We start from the raw sequence: 17,319 nt of genomic DNA, 5'->3' as shown, positions 1-17,319 counted from the left end.
CTTCCAAAACAGAAAAGTGATGTTATTAGAGATGTGTCAAAAATTAAGTTTTGTTGGTACAAGTAATATAAAGCTATCTACATGCTAACAATGATAAAGTTTAATGATTAACTGAACCTCTAATTGTAAAACCCAAGAGTCTTGGAAAAAAATTAACATAAAGATTAACCAGGCCGGGTGCGGGGTGACTCACGCCTGTAATCCCAGCACCTTGGGAGGCCAAGGCGGGTGGATCATGAGGTCAGGAGATCGAGACCATCCTGGCTAAGACGGTGAAACCCCGTCTCCACTAAAAATACAAAAAATTAGCCAGGCATGGTGGCGGGCACCTGTAGTCCCAGCTACTCGGGAGGCTGAGGCAGGAGAATGGCGTGAACCCGGGAGGCAGAGCTTGCAGTGAGCCAAGATTGCGGCGCTGCACTCCAGCCTGGGCACAGAGCGAGAGACAGTCTCAAAAAAAAAAAAAAAAAAAAAAAAAAGATTAACCAGGGCCACTCTCAAGGAAAGATGGACTGCTGAGCCATAGTTTATGGAATTACTTAAGTGGCATTTTAATATATTAAGTAAATTCATGTAAATTTATTTGAAAGTATAAGTAAGTTCTACATAGTAATTTTTAGAGTTAAACTAGGGCTTCACTTGTTAATGTGCAAAAATAACTAGTGGCTCAGCACTATAGTGGCATACAGTGGCTCAACTTTTCACGATTAGAAAGAAGTGCCTCAACCAACTAAATATACAATTTTTTTTGCTATGGAGTGTTTAGGACCTTAAAATCTATAGATTTTTCTTAAAAAAAATTTTTTTTTTTTTTGAGACGGAGTTTCACTCTTGTCACCCAGGTTGGAGTGCAATGGTGTGATCTCAGCTCACTGCAGCCTCTGCCTCCCAGGTTCAAGGGATTCTCCTGCCGCAGCCTCCCAAGTAGCTGGGATTACAGATGCCCGCCACCTGGCCCAGCTAATTTTTGTATTTTTTTTAGTAGAGACGGGGTTTCACCACGTTGGCCAGGCTGCTCTCAAACTCCTGACCTCAGGTGATCTGCCACCTCAGCCTCTCAAAGTGGTGGGATTACAGGCGTGAGCCACTGCACCTGGCCTAGAATTTCTTTAAACAATAAGACTTCTGATATGTGGCTTGAAGAGAGAGATGATAATTCAGATATGATCATCAGGTATGGGAAGTTAGGGAATAGGAGAAATTGCTGGATGATGCCATTCAACATGAAGGAATGCATGTGGCAAAAGTTGGTAGTAGAGTACAACCAGAGTTGTTTCACACAGGTATCCCAAAGATAACTGGCTATAAAAACCCGAAGTGTGAGACAGAAATTGGAATCGGAGCCAGATATTTGAGAGAAGTAATACACCCCATGTGGACACTAATCAAAACCGAGAGTGGATTAAATTACCTAGGGAGAATGTAGGGTTACAGAAAAGTAACCCAAGGACTAACTTCTTGAGAAAACCAAGTTTAAGGAGTAGGCAGAGGGAGACACCCACAACAAAGAAAAGGAAGAAATAGAAAAAGCAATCCAATAAAAATGTCAGGGAAGCCAAAGGAATAAAGAGTTTCAAGAAGGAAGGAGATGTAATCAGGAAAAGGACTGGAAAGTATCCAGTGGATCTGGTGTTGGGTGGCTCTTGAGAGAAAAGTAAGAGCAGTGATGGCATTAGTCAAACTGCTGGCTTGAAGAGCTTCAAAAGCTAGGCTGAGAGGGATAAGGGGGCCGGAGGTGGAGGCACAGACAACAAAAACTTGTATTAGGATGAAATATCTTATAGACTATGGAGAGGCTGACGACATAGGAAATCATATAACTCATTAAAAGGTTACTGAGGGGAGAGAATTCAAAACATAAAAATTTGCCTTCATCAAAGAGTAGTATAACCTCTTACGGGCTGCATAGTGGGCTTAACAATGAGTACAGCTGTAGATTATTTTAAAGGCAAGACGCAGCAAATGAAATAGGAATTTGAAGCTAGCACTCACAAGGTCACCATTCCCAAGACTAACATCCATGAGGACAGAGCCTGGCCAGTCTTCACTGGTATATGCCAAGCATAGAGGAGGTAAAGAAGTATGGAAAAGGTAGAGAGAGGACAGGGGCTTAAACAGGAAAGTCTAAAAATTAGAGTCCACAAAGAGAATGTGGACCACCAAACTAGTGGCAGGTAAAAAAGCTGACGGGCCAACTAAGGTTGGAGACCGGTTTGGCAGTGGCACCAGTTGTAGAACTTTTTCCAATAGTCTCAGTGGCCCAAGAAAATAAAACACATAAGTTACTGAACTTATGCAGGGCTAGGGCTTTCCCAGGTCAGGTAAAGGATAAAGTGAAGATGCTAAAAATATTGATCAAGAGTAGCTCTATCAGCAGGGGTTCCCAAACCTGGTTCATCATCAGACTACCCGGGAAACAAAAAAGGGATTCCAGGGTCCCACTTCCGACCAACTGAATCAGTATTTCTCAGTGTGCAGAATGGTATTTGTCGTACTTGAGATAAGTAGAGAAGGGAAGATGGAAGGGAATGACTGGGAAAAAAATGTCACAAACCTGAACATCTCACTGATCGTGAGGGGCTCAGGAGCCAGGAAGTAAGAGAAGGATAGGTTATGGGCAGAAAGTGGGTTGCAGTATAAGATCTTACGTAGAATAATTGTGAGTGGCTGGTACAGAGTAAAAATAACACTCCATAGACCTGAGGCTGACAAGGACTTGTAAAGTCCTTGGTGACATCAGGGTGACAGGTAAATTCATCACGTCTTTTGACACATGTAGAGGAACAACCAGATGCTTACATGAGCTAGTAAGGAAGTAAGGTATGAAGGATAAGGGTCTCAAAAAATGATAGAAGTAGAAGTGGTTTGGATATAGCAAAAGGGAGCTAGGAAAATTTTTCAATATTGCCTTCCAGCCCCAGGTAAATCAGAAAAGGGAGAATGAATAGCCTCCAATCAAGTAGAACTGGCCTTCATGTTCTTTTTCCTTTTTTTTTTTTAAGTGCTGTTATTATTCTGTTTCTTCTAAACAATGGGCATACACTTTAGTCCAAGTACAAAGTTTAAAAGACACTTAATAAATAGCATTTTTAAAAATATAAGTGAAAGAGCAAAGAAAAGATATGTGGTGATACTGCTGCAGTAAATGTTAGACAAGTAAATATGGCCATACAATTTTAAATGTTTTGGCCCATACATCAAATTTAGATACAGAGTTCATCTAATCAGTGATTCTGGGGCACCTAATATGTGCCAGACACCATTCTAGGTAACAACTATGAAAAAACAAGTCCTTATCCTCATGGGGAAATAGATATTAGGTAAACATACAGTATGTTAGATGTTGACAACTGTTTCAGAGAAAAATGTAAAAAGAAATGAGAATAAGAGTACTGGAGGGAAAAGGAAAGCAGACATTGTTACTTTATAAGATGATCAGGAAAGGACTGAGGAGACACCTGAGGGAAGTTGGATGTTCTTGGAGAGAAAATTTCAAAGGCCCTTCTTAGGTGGTGAATGTTCTTGGCTTGTTCAAAAAACAGGAGGGGTACTGGTGTAGCAGAAATTAGCAAGGAGGAAAAGTCAGATGGATAGGCTAGAGGTCAACTTGTATATAGCCTTATAAGCCATTGTAAGACTTTTAACTTTGTGTGAGATGATAAGCCATTAGAAGGTTTGGGACTGAGAAATGACATGCTCTAATATTTTAAAATAACATATAATGACATGGAACAGCTAAAATTATCAAAAAAGGATCTTTTATGACGTAAACACTGATAATAAAGTTCTGGCAGTAACTAGGCACACAAAATCTATTTTTTGTTGGTTCACATCTTAACAATTGTTTAATATTCTGGAAACTATACCACTGAAGAAAGGCGTAAGGTAACTTACTGCAATTTGTCTTTTATCTGTTTCTCCTCTTTTATGATGAAGATCTAAATAATCAGTTAAGAAAAATCTGACAGTATTAAATATAATGAGAGAATCTCAACTCATTTTCAGTTTTGATTTGGAAAATATACAATATTAAATATTCCTTTAACTTATAGAAATGAATCATTCTAACATCACACACATTGATGAAAGGATACAAGTCAAGTATTCCAAAATAGTAACATCCCATATGTAGTCGTAGTAGGAGTCCATAGCATCATGACTGAAAGACAGAATTCAGTTACTACTTAAGCAGAAAAATGTTGACCTCATTATGTTAAAAAAATTATTCATACCTGTTTTGTTCTTGCAGAGATTTAAACGCTGTTTTGTAGTCAATTTCTCTGAGGAACTGACATAAAATGGCCACCTACATTAACAAAGATTTGAAAATGGTTTCATGTAATGAAAGCTTGGTTTTACAGGGTAATCTTGAATTATTTATATGAAGAATATATTCTTGAAGAAACCTTATAGATCACATTGAATCAGCTCATTTATGGATTCCATCCAATTTTAAGTTCAAAAACCTTTATACACGTGTCTGTCTGACCACTATTTTCTTCATCAGTGACCTAAACCACAAATTTTTAGAGGTCTGTTTGAATGAGAAGCTGGCAAAAAGCCAGTTCAGAAAACTGAAGGGGGTGGAAAACTGCCAAGCAAAAGTGTCATGACATTCAAGGACATACAGAGCGTGCAATTAAACCTTTCACAGCTGGCAAGTATAGATGCTCATTTTGGCAAAATTTAGGCTGCCAGTCTGCTTAACATAGAAAACATTTCACTCAGGTCATAATGTCCATCTCTTTAAAAAATAGTTTTTATTGATTTAATTCACAAACCATAATAGTTACCTTCTTAAAGTACCCAATCTGGTGGGTTTTAGTATATTCACCAAGTTGTACAACCATCACCACTATGTAATTTCAAAACATTTTCATTACTTCCCTCAAAAAAGTCCATTAATTAGCAGTCACTCTCCACTCCCTCTCACCTCAAGCCTCTGATAACCACTAATTTACTTTGTCTCCATACTCTGAACATTTCATATGAATGGAATCATAGACTATGTAGCCTTTTGTGTCTAGCTTCTTTTACTTAGTATGATCTTTCAAGGTTCAGCCATGCTGTATCACGCAACATTACTGACCATTCCTTTCTATGGCTGAATAATATGTCATTGCATGGATATGCTGCATTGTGTTTAGTTATTCATCATTTGATAGACATTAGGGTTGTTTCTACTTTTTGGCTATTATGGATAAGCCTGCTGTGAACACTTGTGTACAACTTTTTCTGTGGACATACGTTTTCAATTCTTTTGGGTATATACCTAGGAGTGAAACTGCTGGGTCATATAATAATTCTTTTTACCTTTTTGAGGAACTGGGAAACTGTTTTCCTGAGGCTGCACCATTTCGATGCTACAACATTTTATATTCCCACCAGCAACATATGAGGGTGCCAGTGTCCCCACATCCTCACCAACATTTGTTTTTAAATGTCTTTAGATTACGGCCATCGCAGTGGGTAGGAAGTGGTATCTCATGGTTCTGATTTGCATTTCCCTAATGACTAATGCACATTTCTAATCTAAAGTATCTTTAAAAACTTGAAAAATGCTTTCTTCCCATTTAGGAGGTTTAAAGGTCAATGTTTTTAATTCATACTTTCATTTTAGTTGACACTGTATAAACTATTAAAAAAAATTAAAGAATATGCCAAACTCTTACATACCCTAAGTGATTTCGATATGTAAAATAAAATACAATTTCCAGTTCAATGCTTTATTATAAACTCTAACATACATAAAAACAAAACAACTTCATAATATTATAAACTAACCTGTGTGTGGCAATTCAGCAAAGAACAACATTTTATCATTCGTTTTATTACCTACAAAAGCAAAATTCTCATTATTTTCAAAAACCAGCTAACATGGATTGTAACAAATGTGCCACTTCACAAATGTGAAGCTGTGTGTGGAGGAACAGGGGGTATATGGGAACTCTGTACCTTTTATTCAATTTTGCTGTGAACCTAAAAGTGCTGTAAAAAAAAAAAAAACTAAAAATCTAATAAATGTTCAATCTTATTTCAAAAGCCATTATAAGTATTTTTTAAATATCATTTAAGTTATGATACTGGTAGCCTACATCGGAGGAAATAGCAACGCATATCAAAAAAAAAAAATGTACAAAATTTGATACCAGGTGCAGGAATGGGGAGGAAATGGGAAGAAGTAGTTCAAAGGGCACAAATTTGCTATTACAGTAAGTCCAGCAAGCTGATATACAGTATGAGGACTAGAATTCATTATACTGTACTGTATACTAAAAATTTGCTAAGAGTAGATTTTAGGTGCTCTTATCACAAAAAACGGGTAACTAAGGAAGGCAACAGATATGTTTTTTGTTTGACTGTAGTAATCATTTCACTGTGTATATTAAAACCTAATTCTGTATATCTTAAATATATACCAAAGAAATTAAGAAAAAAAAAAAAAACAGGGATTTAGGAGATAGAATCCATATGATTTGAGAGCTAACTGGATGGTGGCAGGAGGATCAGTAAAGAAAAAAGTCAAAAATGATGGCCAGGGTTTGGGCTTGAACAACTCAGATGGTTAAACAAAAAAGTTTGTTTGGTATTTTGCAGTTTTTTTTTTGTTTGTTTTTGAAAGGGCACGTGAATTTATTAGGAGTGTATTAGGAGTTTATTACTTTATGGTAAAGTAAGATACAAATCAGTTTGGACAAGTTGAATTTGAGGTGTTTTGGGGGAATCAAGACAGCAATAAGTGCTAGAAATAGGGACAATGAAAATACAGAGAGCAATCTGTTCTAGAGTCATGAACCTGGGACTTACGATCACATTACAAGGAAATGGGTAAGTTCAGCCAAAAGGGGGCCCATGAAGAACATATACAGGTGGGCAAGAAGCCAGCCAGCCCATGAAAACAATTTACCTGGTCTGTATAAACATCAGGGGGCACAGCCTTGTTAAAGAAGTCAGAACACACAGCTCCTGCCTGGAGGTAATAGTGAAGAGCTGCTGAATACTGATTCGTTGCTGAAACAGAAAAACAGACATAAAGCATTAGAGGTAACAGTTGAAAAACAGGGCTTCCTTTGTGAAGAGTCAGGTGAAACTTCGTAAGTTAACACAAGCAGATTAAACCACAGATCTAGAAATAAAACGTTAGTTCATATTTCTTGCCAAATGTCCTAGCACAGAATTTAGTATTTGGAGATTTTACTTCCCAAATGTCCAAACTAGAAACAAATTATAATTTTGTGAAGTAGTTCAGAATCGGTATATCAAGAACCTGACAGCTATCAAGCTGATATCTTGAATTTGATAGATATAAAGAACCCGATAGCTTCGTTTGGGGACTGGGGTGGAAATGAGCATTAAAATCAGCATTTGCGTCAAAATAATCCAGAGGAGAGAAGAATGATGCGGGAAAGGGCACACATGAAACAAGACTGGCCATGAGCTAATTACTGTTAATTAGTAGCTGGGTGGTAGATACATGGGTGTTCAGCCCACTATCCCTTTTATCTTCATATCTTGAACTTTCCCTTTAAAAAATTCAACTCATTAGGAAACAAATACGATAGGAAAAAATCTTAATTAAAAACCAACTCCTAAAACACAGATTCTGAAATGATTCTAGTCAGAAATTTTATTTGATCTGTAGAGTAACAGAAGCACTGAAAGTTTCATATCAAGTGGGAAAACCTTATCACATACAACCCAGCACAGGGGTAATGGGGAGAGTTAGGATCTATCTCCAAGAATAAAAATAATGATCAAGTGTATCTGGAGAGAGTTTAGAATCTCTAAACAGCATTTTAAAAAGAAAACCTCATTCTCCTTAAAGATGTTTTACCAATTAGATTAAAAAAATTCATGCCGGGCGCAGGGGCTCACGCCTGTAATCCTAACACTTTGGGAGACCGAGGCGGGCGGATCACCTGAGGTAAGGAGTTCAAGACCAGCCTTGCCAACATAGCAAAAGCCAATATCTACTAAAAATACAAAAATTAGCCAGGCGTGGTGGTGGGTGCCTATAATCCCAGCTACTTGCGAGGCTGAGGCAGGAGAATCGCTTGAACCTGGGAGGCGGAGGTTGCAGTGAGTCAAGATCATGCCACTTCACTCCAGCCTGGGCGATAGAGCGAGACTCCATCTCAAAAAAAAAAAAAAAAAAAAAAATCACTACTTTTTTAAAAAAGATAATAAAGGTAGTCCACATAAAATTAAAAGCATCTGAACCAAAGGTTCCACACTAAAAAAAAGTATAAATACTTTTACCGCTTGAATTTACTAAAGTAAATCTCAAGAAAACTTAACAAGTATTGTAATAAAATAGGTCATATATTTACTTTTACTTCAGAAAGTGCTATAAAAACAAAACACAAAGCAACTAAACATCTCACTTACCAAAGTAAATATCTGCCTGGATAATTAACCAGGAATGGTTATTTGGATTTATACTGAGTGTGTATCGAACTAGCTCTTTCACTGTGATTGCCACAGCTTCAAAGTCCACAGACTGCAGGCTAAAAGGAAAGACACATAACATTAATCTCTATTTTAAAAGTCAACTTTAAATTCCATGCATGTTATTAAAAACAAAAAGACTCAGCCAAGATTTAGGTGAACATAAATATAATGCTAAATACTAGGAGTAAATGTACTATAAGAACTATCAACACAACTAAGTCTAAGAAAGTGTGACGGGCTAACTTTTTATGAGGGGTTGAAAACAATCTGATATTTGTTCTCTTTTCTTCAAAATGTCAAAGGTAGACAAGGCTGCACCAAGAAAGTGTATTTGCATCTTTTACAAATGGTTAAAGCATATAAAAGTAGTAAGACACTTACCTTTGCTTTTAGCACAATTTATGGGCAACAAAAGAGACTCATAAAATGTCCCCAAATTATTTTTCTTTTTTTTTTTGAGACGGAGTCTCACTCTGTCGCCCAGGTTGGAGTGAAGTGGCGCAATCTCAGCTCACTGCAACCTCCACCTCCCAGGTTCAAGCGATTCCTCTGCCTCAGCCTCCTGAGTAGCTGGGATTACAGGCACCCACCACCACACCAGCTAATTTTTTTTTTTTTTTGGTATTTTTAGTAGAGATGGGGTTTCACCATGTTGGCCAGGCTGGTCTCAAATTCCTGGCCTCAGGCAATCTGCCCATCTCAGCCTCCCAAAGTGCTGGGATGGCCTGAGCCACTGCACCTGGCCCCCAAATGATTTTTAAGTTCTGTTATCTATGAGAAGCCACAAAAAAATCAAGGACTCAGACACTGATAATGTTGCCATGTGGCCTTACATCCACCTTAAGGCTTCTTGCAAGAGTTACCGACTCCCCTCGAGATGTTTCAGGGGCCCTAATGGGGTGAGGGGCTGGATGTCCAAGTATATCACGTCAGTGCATTTGGCAGCCCCCAAGAATCAATAAAAGGGTACTGTGAGCCTCGCTAAATGTGGACACATTGAGGTACAGAAGATGGAACTGTGAAGAGAAAAGCGAGGCTGGCACTCAAGAAACTGCTAACTGCTTCCACCTCCTAAGAGCAGTAAAGCACAAGGGTAGAGAATACAAGCTGTGGATTCAGACACATGGCTCTATCATTTACAAGGTGAATTCAGACAAGGTACTTTTGTTGCCCTGAGGGGTTACAGTTTACCCTAACTCACCACTGTGCCCAGTACAGTGGAAAATGAATTGTGGGATTATTAGCAAATAGTCAATTATTTATTTAAACTTAAATAGTTATATAAGTTAAATTGGCTTATAATTTTATAGACATTTACAAAATATTACAAGTCTATGAATTCTATATATCAAATAGTTGGTTTTAAAAACGTAATCTTCAATCCAGTGCCATTTCCACTATTCTTGGAATCAATAAAGACTCCCACTCAGGAGAAATACTTTTCTCTAGTCAAACATTTAGTCATATTTTGTTTTCTCTGGGTCAATTTACATTAAAGTATTTTCATCATGAAGATAATAGTTAAGCCTACTATGTACCAGCCTTTATTCTAAATATCTAGCTTAGAAAATGTATTATTTCGTGCAGGGCATGGTGGCTCACGCCTGTAATCCCAGCACTTTGGGAGGCTGAGGCAGGTGGATCACAAGGTCAGGAGATCAAGACCATCCTGGCTAACATGGTGCAACCCCGTCTCTACTAAAAATACAAAATATTAGCCGGGCGTGGTGGCAGGCACCTGTAGTCCCGGCTACTCGGGAGACTGAGGCAGGAGAATGGCATGAACCCAGGAGGTGGAGCTTGCAGTAAGCCGAGATCACGCTACTGCACTCCAGCCTGGGTAACAGAGCAAGACTCCGTCTCAAAAAAACAAACAAAAAAAAATAAAATTAAAAAAAATTTAAAAAAGAAAAGAAAATGTACTATTTCATCAATTCTGAGGCAGGTATTATTTTAGAGACGGGGAACATGGCACAGAAAGCAACTTACTGAAGGCATATACCTCTAAGTGAAAAGGCTAGGGCTCAAACCCCGGGTGTCTGACCTATAGCCCCTAGGGTAAACAATTCCTATGCCTCATTTATAAACACGCTGTAAATCAATCATTGCAGTCTAAACTTAGGCCACAGAGGTACTACTACAGAGGCTAAAAAACACAACCACTGGGTGGGGCGTGGTGGCTCATGCCTGTAATCCCAGCACTTTAGGAGGCCGAGGGGGGCAGATCACAAGGTCAGAAGTTCCAGACCAGCCTGACCAACATGGTGAAACCTCATCTCTCCTAAAAATACAAAAATTAGCTGGGTGTGCTGGCATGTGCCTGTAATCCCAGCTACTCAGGAGGCTGAGGCAGGAGAATTGCTTGAACCTATGAGGCGGAGGTTGCACTGAGCTGAGATCATGCCACAGCACTCCAGCATGGGCAACAGAGCGAGACTCTGTCTCAAAAAAAAAAAAAAAAAAATTAGCCAGGTGTGGTGGCACATGCCTGTAGTCTCAGCTACTCAAGAGGCTGAGGCTGGAGAATTGCTCAAACTCAGAAGGTGGAGGTTGCAGTAAGCCGAGATCATACCACTGCACTCCAGCTTGGGTGACAAGAGTGAGACTCTGTCTCAAAAAAAACCCCAAAAAAAACCAAAAACGCAACCATTGAAACCACCAATTAAAAATGCAAAACTGGGCTGGCCACGGTGGCTTATGCCTGTAATCCTAGCACTTTGGGAGGCTGAGGGGTACAGATCACCTGAGGTCAGGAGTTTGAGACCTGCCTGACCAACATGGAGAAACCCTGTATCTACTAAAAATACAAAATTTGCCAAGCATGGTGGCACACGCCTGTAATCCCAGGTACTCGGGAGGCTGAGGCAGGAGAATCGCTTGAACCGGGGAGACAGAGGTTGCGGTGAGCCGAGATTGCGCCATTGTACTCCAGCCTGGGCAAAAAGAGCGAAACTTTGTCTCAGAAAAAAAAAAAAAAAATCAAAAACTGGGCAGGCATGGTACTCACGCCTATAATCCCAGAGCTCTGGGAGGCCAAGGTTGGCGGATCTCTTGAGGCTAGGGGTTCAAGACCAGCATAGGAAACATGGTGAAACCCCATCTCTACTAAAAATATAAAAATAAATAGCTGGGGGTGGTGGCGTGCACCTGTAATCTCAGATACTTGGGAGGCTGAGGCATGAGAATTGCTTGAACCTGGCAGATGTAGGTTGCAGTGAGGTGAGATCTTGCCACTGCACTCCAGCCTGGGCAACAGAGCAACACTATGACTCAAAAAAAAAAAAGAAAGAAAGAAAAAGTGTCTCTACCTGATTCTTGGACTGCTATCTAACAGATTTTATATAAAAATCAGAAACACAGCATGACGGACTCTGCAGTTCAAATGCTGTGAAGCACGCACATGTGCTTCATGCAGCATGGTGCTCCCTTGGGAAACAAGCCTCAGTAAGTGGAAGGCAGGGGCACTCACCTGCTCTGACCCTCCAAATCCCTGGACAAGACAAGGGAGCTTTTCCAATCTCTAAGATTGAGATGGAAACAAATTCTTTACTGTTATTCTATTATCAGCTTGCCTGTGCACTGAAATCTTTTATTCCTCAAAGATGCCACTAAGAGTAATAACACAAGGCTTGAACAAGCACAAAGTAAGAAGAGTGAGAGGGAAGGCAGGGAGGAAAAACACTTGGGAGGAAACAAGTGGATTCCCCTATATGAGAAGTTGCTATGTGTGGGAAAAGAAAAATGTAAATGATTCCTTCAAGTAAATGAACACTTTCTCCTTCCCTAAAAAATGTCCCCATCATCTTACTGTGATTCTTAGGTAATGCACGCAAAAGGGAATATTTCTCAAAGTAATTAAAGAAGTTTAGCTTAGTTCCTACAGCAACTAAAAGAGATTGGGAGACTTTTGATAACTACAGCATTGGATGAGACATACAAAAAAATTATGAAAAAACAAATCACTTTCAAATGGATACTCGTAAAAGAAGTAAGATGCTGGAAACCTGATAGAAAGTCTTTCTTTCATTGGCCCCAATTTTCAAATTCTACTGACAATCAGGACCACTTTATCTTCTGTTCTAAGGCTGATAAATCTTAACTCCTACTTAAGAGTTATGCTGGGCCAGGTGTGGTAGCTCCTGCCTGTAATCCCAGCACTTCGGGAGGCTGAGGTAGGTGCATCACTTGAAGTCAGGAGTTTGAGACCAGCCTGGCCAACATGGCAAACCCACGTCTCTACTAAAAATACAAAAATTAGCCAGGCGTGGTGGCGGACACCTGTAATCCCAGCTATTTGGGAGGCTGAGGCATGAGAATCGCTTGAACCCGGGAGGCGGGGGGTGCAGTGAGCAGAAATTGTATCACCGCATTCCAGCATGGGCAACAGAGTGAGACTCCGCCTCAAAAAAAAAAAAAAAGTTATGCCTTATCCACAATTTATAGGAAAATAATTATCAAATAGAGAAACATGGCCGGGCGCGGTGGCTCAAGCCTGTAATCCCAGCACTTTGGGAGGCCAAGACGGGTGGATCACGAGGTCAGGAGATCGAGACCACCCTGGCTGACACGGTGAAACCCCGTCTCTACTAAAAAATACAAAAAACTAGCCGGGCGAGGTGGCACGCGCCTGCAGTCCCAGCTACTCGGGAGGCTGAGGCAGGAGAATGGCATGAACCCGGGAGGCGGAGCTTGCAGTGAGCTGAGATCCGGCCACTGCACTCCAGCCTGGGCAGCAGAGCGAGACTCCGTCTCAAAAAAAAAAAAAAAAAAAAAAAAAAAAACACAAAGACTGTAGAATCTCAGCAGATTTCTGGTCCTTTAATAAAACTATCTAAAGGTATCTTTGCTAGTCAGAATGGTTTCCAAATACATAACTCATTTAATAAAATATAAGCTATACCACTACTTACTTGGGAATGGAAGATGGCCAAATAGAAATGTGTTCAGCTGTAATATCATTCACAATGTCCTCCTTTAAAAAGAAAAAAGGTGTGATTTACAAAGAAATTTCTTTCAAATTTTTTAAATGAAATTATGAAATACTTACCCGAACATTGTGAAGTTTCACAAAGAGTGATAAAATAATAGTCAAAACCAGTGGTTCCTATGAGAAAGAAAACACAGAATCCTTAAACAGTGTGTGTGTATATTTATTTTTCTCCTGTCAACCTCACAGACATCAAGCAATTTAAAAGACCCTTGCCTTTTTAAAATTTAGCATCTGTTTTAGCATGTGCTTTAGCACACTAAAAATCAACTTTATTTTTAATCGCATGTGGGCAGGGGGGTGGATCATAGCACATAATTTATATAAAATTAGCATATTTAAATGTTTGGCTTATGGTGCTATCTCCAAGCTCAACTCCTCACATGACCCTTAAGTGACTTTTTATTCCTTCAAATAATGTTAAAAGGGTGAAACCCAGGTTATGTCCAGTAAATAAATATGACATTGATCCTACTAAGCAAAAATTAAAGCCAGGCTTCACACATCTAGTCCCTATTACGAAGACTTTTTTACAATTTAAAGAAATACCTGCTCCGTTCACTAAAACATGGTAAAGTAAATGAAAAACTTTTCCAATCAGATTATCCCACCCAACAATAATGATCACTGAAGAAAAGCACATTAACAGGCCACTTTAATAATTTAAGCAGAAGCCAGGCAAGGTGGCTAACACCTGTAATCCCAGCACTTTGAGGGGCCAAGGAGGGAGGATCATTTGAGACCAGGAGTTAGAAACTAGCCTGGGCAACAAGGGGAGACCTCATCTCTACAAAAAGTGAGCTGGGCATGGTGACATGTGCCTGTAGTCCCAGTTCCTCAGAAAGCTGAGGCGGAAGGACTGCTTAACCTCAAGAGTTAGAAGATGCAGTGAGTTATGATCACACCTCAGCACTCCAGCTTGGGTGACAGATCAAGACCCTCTCTCTTAAAAAAAAATTTAAATTAAAAAACAAACAATAATTTAATCAGTATTTGAAGTACCCAATGATTTTTAGTCATAGTCTACAATAACCAGCAATAGTAATTAGAGCAATTTTTAATAAAACTTACTCGTAATTTTTTGATAAAAGAAAGCAGTTCACTCCTACAAAACAAAAATTTTTGAATATACATTAAATACTAGAAATTAAAAATAAAATCAAGAAAGTAAATTATAGATGAAGGTTTATTCTTAATGCTCCAATTCGGCAAGTATGAAAAGGAATGTAATATTCTATCGTCATACTAACCTAATAACATTTCTTCCCTGTTTTAATCACATGTGAAGTCGTCAATACTATCCAACCTTAAACACTACTGATTTTTAATTCCAGTTGATTAAATGACTAATATAGTTTCTTAAAATGACACATAAACAGAAGATATTTCCAAAAGTGGCCAAGGCAGACAGGTTCATCACAGACGAGTACTACAGAACTCGTAAGATTGTCCAACTTTATGATATACACAATAAAAGCTGATGTTCTTGAAATCAACCTTTAATAGGTCAATAGTATAAACAGGATAAATATTAAGAACTCGAACACAACTGACAGAAACATACCAATACATACCGATACATGATACCTAACGTAGATTCCCTCTGCTTTATTAGACTAACTCTGCCATCATTTCCTCGTTTGTGCTGACTGGACACACTACAGATTTGAACAACAACTTCCCAAAGGTCTTTGGCAGTCCGTCTACTTTCTTTAGGGCCTGGAAGTTCTTTGCATGTAGCTGCTAAAAGCTGTCCAAGCTATAACATGAAAAACAAAACACACAAAAGATAATCTGTAATGTCATGCACATTAGTTCTATTATCAAGGCACACTGGAGGAAACATGGAATGACTGCCCAAACATACTAAGCACAGTTATTTTATGTTGTGCATTCTGTACAACCTTTGAGGAATTTAGGGCTCATTGTCTACTGACAGATCTGAATCTGAGAAAGATCCTCTGGTTCGAGCATACAAACTTTGTCTCTGAACAGTTATAGTCTAGTGAAAATGAAAATGAGACAATGCAAAGAGATAGGTGATTTATTAAGTGGAAAAAAAACCGAGATGCTAAATACACATAGTATTATCCCACATTACATCGGGAAAAAATTGTGTAATGGAAGGCATACACCTAAATGTTAACTGTAGTAAAAGCCCAGGGGGTGAGATTAAAATACTTAGATTTTTCTCTCTCCCTTGCACACATATGCACACATACAACTTCTTATCACTAAAAAAAAATTGTTTCAATGAAAAAAATAAGGAAAGGAATAAGGAAACTGAAGTTGGTGGAATTAAAGGATACAGATTTAAAGCAATTTTTCTCTAAGAAAATTGGTAGCAACTGGGAATGGAGCTACTGCTCATCTGAGGAGGTAGAATTAAGGCAGGACAGGTTATATAAAGTGACTGGTGTGAATAAATGCAGCCTCAAGGACCTAAGACGTAGGGAGCACCCAGAAATAAAGAGTGGAAAAGCTGAAAGCAAAAGAGAAAGACTAACTTACAATAAATTCAGAATTTCTTTTTTTTTTTGGAGACAGGGTCTTGCTCTGCACCCAGGCTGGAGTGCAGTGGCATGATATTGGCTCACTGCAACCTCCGCCTCCCAGGCTCAAACGATTCTTGTGCCTCAGCCTCCCGAGTAGCTGGAATTACAGGCATGTGCCACCACGCCCAGCTAATTTCTGTATTTTTAGTGGAGACGGGGTTTCACCATGTTGGCCAGGCTGGTCTCAAACTTCTGGCCTCAAGTGATCCATCCACTTCGGCCTCCCAAAGTGTTGAGATCACAGGCGTGAGCCATGGCACCTGGCCAAATTCAGAATTGGGACCCGTTATTCTTGTTCATATTAACTTTTATACTCCATGGCTCTTGTAGAGGGTGCAGTAACAAGGATAATTTCAAATCCATCAGGAACCCCTTGTTTCTACTTAAAATGGACCTAGAAAATTTTCTAGGCCGGGCGCGGTGGCTCAAGCCTGTAATCCCAGCACTTTGGGAGGCCGAGATGGGTGGATCACGAGGTCAGGAGATCGAGACCATCCTGGCTAGCACGGTGAAACCCCGTCTCTACTAAAAAATACAAAAAAACTAGCCGGGCGAGGTGGCGGGCGCCTGTAGTCCCAGCTACTCGGGAGGCTGAGGCAGGAGAATGGCGTGAACCCGGGAGGCAGAGCTTGCAGTGAGCTGAGATCCGGCCACTGCACTCCAGCCTGGGCGACAGAGCGAGACTCCGTCTCAAAAAAAAAAAAAAAAAGAAAATTTTCTAGGGGTCCGTACTGCTTAAGGCAGCTTTTTTAAGGCGGCAGCAAGATTGCAACAAAGACAAAAATTGGTGGTTTTTCTCTACATCTTCTGTTATGAAAAATTTCAAACAGAAAAAAAAAATAATAATAATTCAATAAATACCTGACACGTTGTGACTATTCTGCCATGTTTGCTTTACATATCTACATAAATTGTTTTGTTAAACCATATTAAACTAAGTTAGACACAATATTTCATCCCTAAATACTTCCATATACATCTTCTAAGGACAAGGACATTCTTCTCCATAACCACAACTCTGTGATCATGCCTAAGAAAATTAACGAGAGTACTGTGGCTTTCCAAAGCTCATGAGAATAACATAAAAATCCTACCTATACCAGGTGAATGGATATGGACCAATGGCCTAGTAGGATATTTCATCCTGCATGCTCACCTAAAATACTCGCCTCTGACAAATGGAATCACGATACATGCAACTATTCACTGCAGTGTAACGCCAGGGATACTGGTGCTCTTAGCTCAAATTCATCTTCTGTTGTCAGGGATCATATGCTTTAGGTCACTGAATTTATTACATAAATTACATTTTTAAAATGTTCAGAG

The 17,319-nt window shown here is 39.3% G+C and overlaps 1 protein-coding gene across 5 annotated transcripts in view; it reads right to left on the bottom strand.

Annotated features, from left to right (window-relative positions):
• Window positions 1–17,319, bottom strand: part of INTS8 (integrator complex subunit 8) — a 56,911-nt gene that overhangs the window by 195 nt on the left and 39,397 nt on the right. For 4 of the 5 annotated variants that reach the window (XM_077943873.1, XM_077943872.1, XM_001089895.5 and 1 more), the window contains 10 exons: window positions 15,013–15,197; window positions 14,510–14,543; window positions 13,499–13,555; window positions 13,362–13,423; window positions 8,389–8,507; window positions 6,908–7,011; window positions 5,785–5,835; window positions 4,233–4,306; window positions 4,095–4,159; window positions 3,895–3,938 (listed from right to left, as the gene is read on the bottom strand). In XM_077943873.1, the coding sequence (XP_077799999.1) occupies window positions 3,895–3,938; window positions 4,095–4,159; window positions 4,233–4,306; window positions 5,785–5,835; window positions 6,908–7,011; window positions 8,389–8,507; window positions 13,362–13,423; window positions 13,499–13,555; window positions 14,510–14,543; window positions 15,013–15,197 (795 nt within the window). Of the gene's footprint in view, window positions 1–3,894; window positions 3,939–4,094; window positions 4,160–4,232; window positions 4,307–5,784; window positions 5,836–5,960; window positions 5,989–6,907; window positions 7,012–8,388; window positions 8,508–13,361; window positions 13,424–13,498; window positions 13,556–14,509; window positions 14,544–15,012; window positions 15,198–17,319 lie in introns of those variants that run through there. The other variant, XM_077943871.1, reaches the window with a different exon arrangement.

The sequence above is a fragment of the Macaca mulatta genome, chromosome 8 (assembly GCF_049350105.2).
Source record: "Macaca mulatta isolate MMU2019108-1 chromosome 8, T2T-MMU8v2.0, whole genome shotgun sequence".
NCBI lineage: Eukaryota > Metazoa > Chordata > Mammalia > Primates > Cercopithecidae > Macaca > Macaca mulatta.
This window is presented reverse-complemented; position numbering and strand designations above follow the sequence as displayed.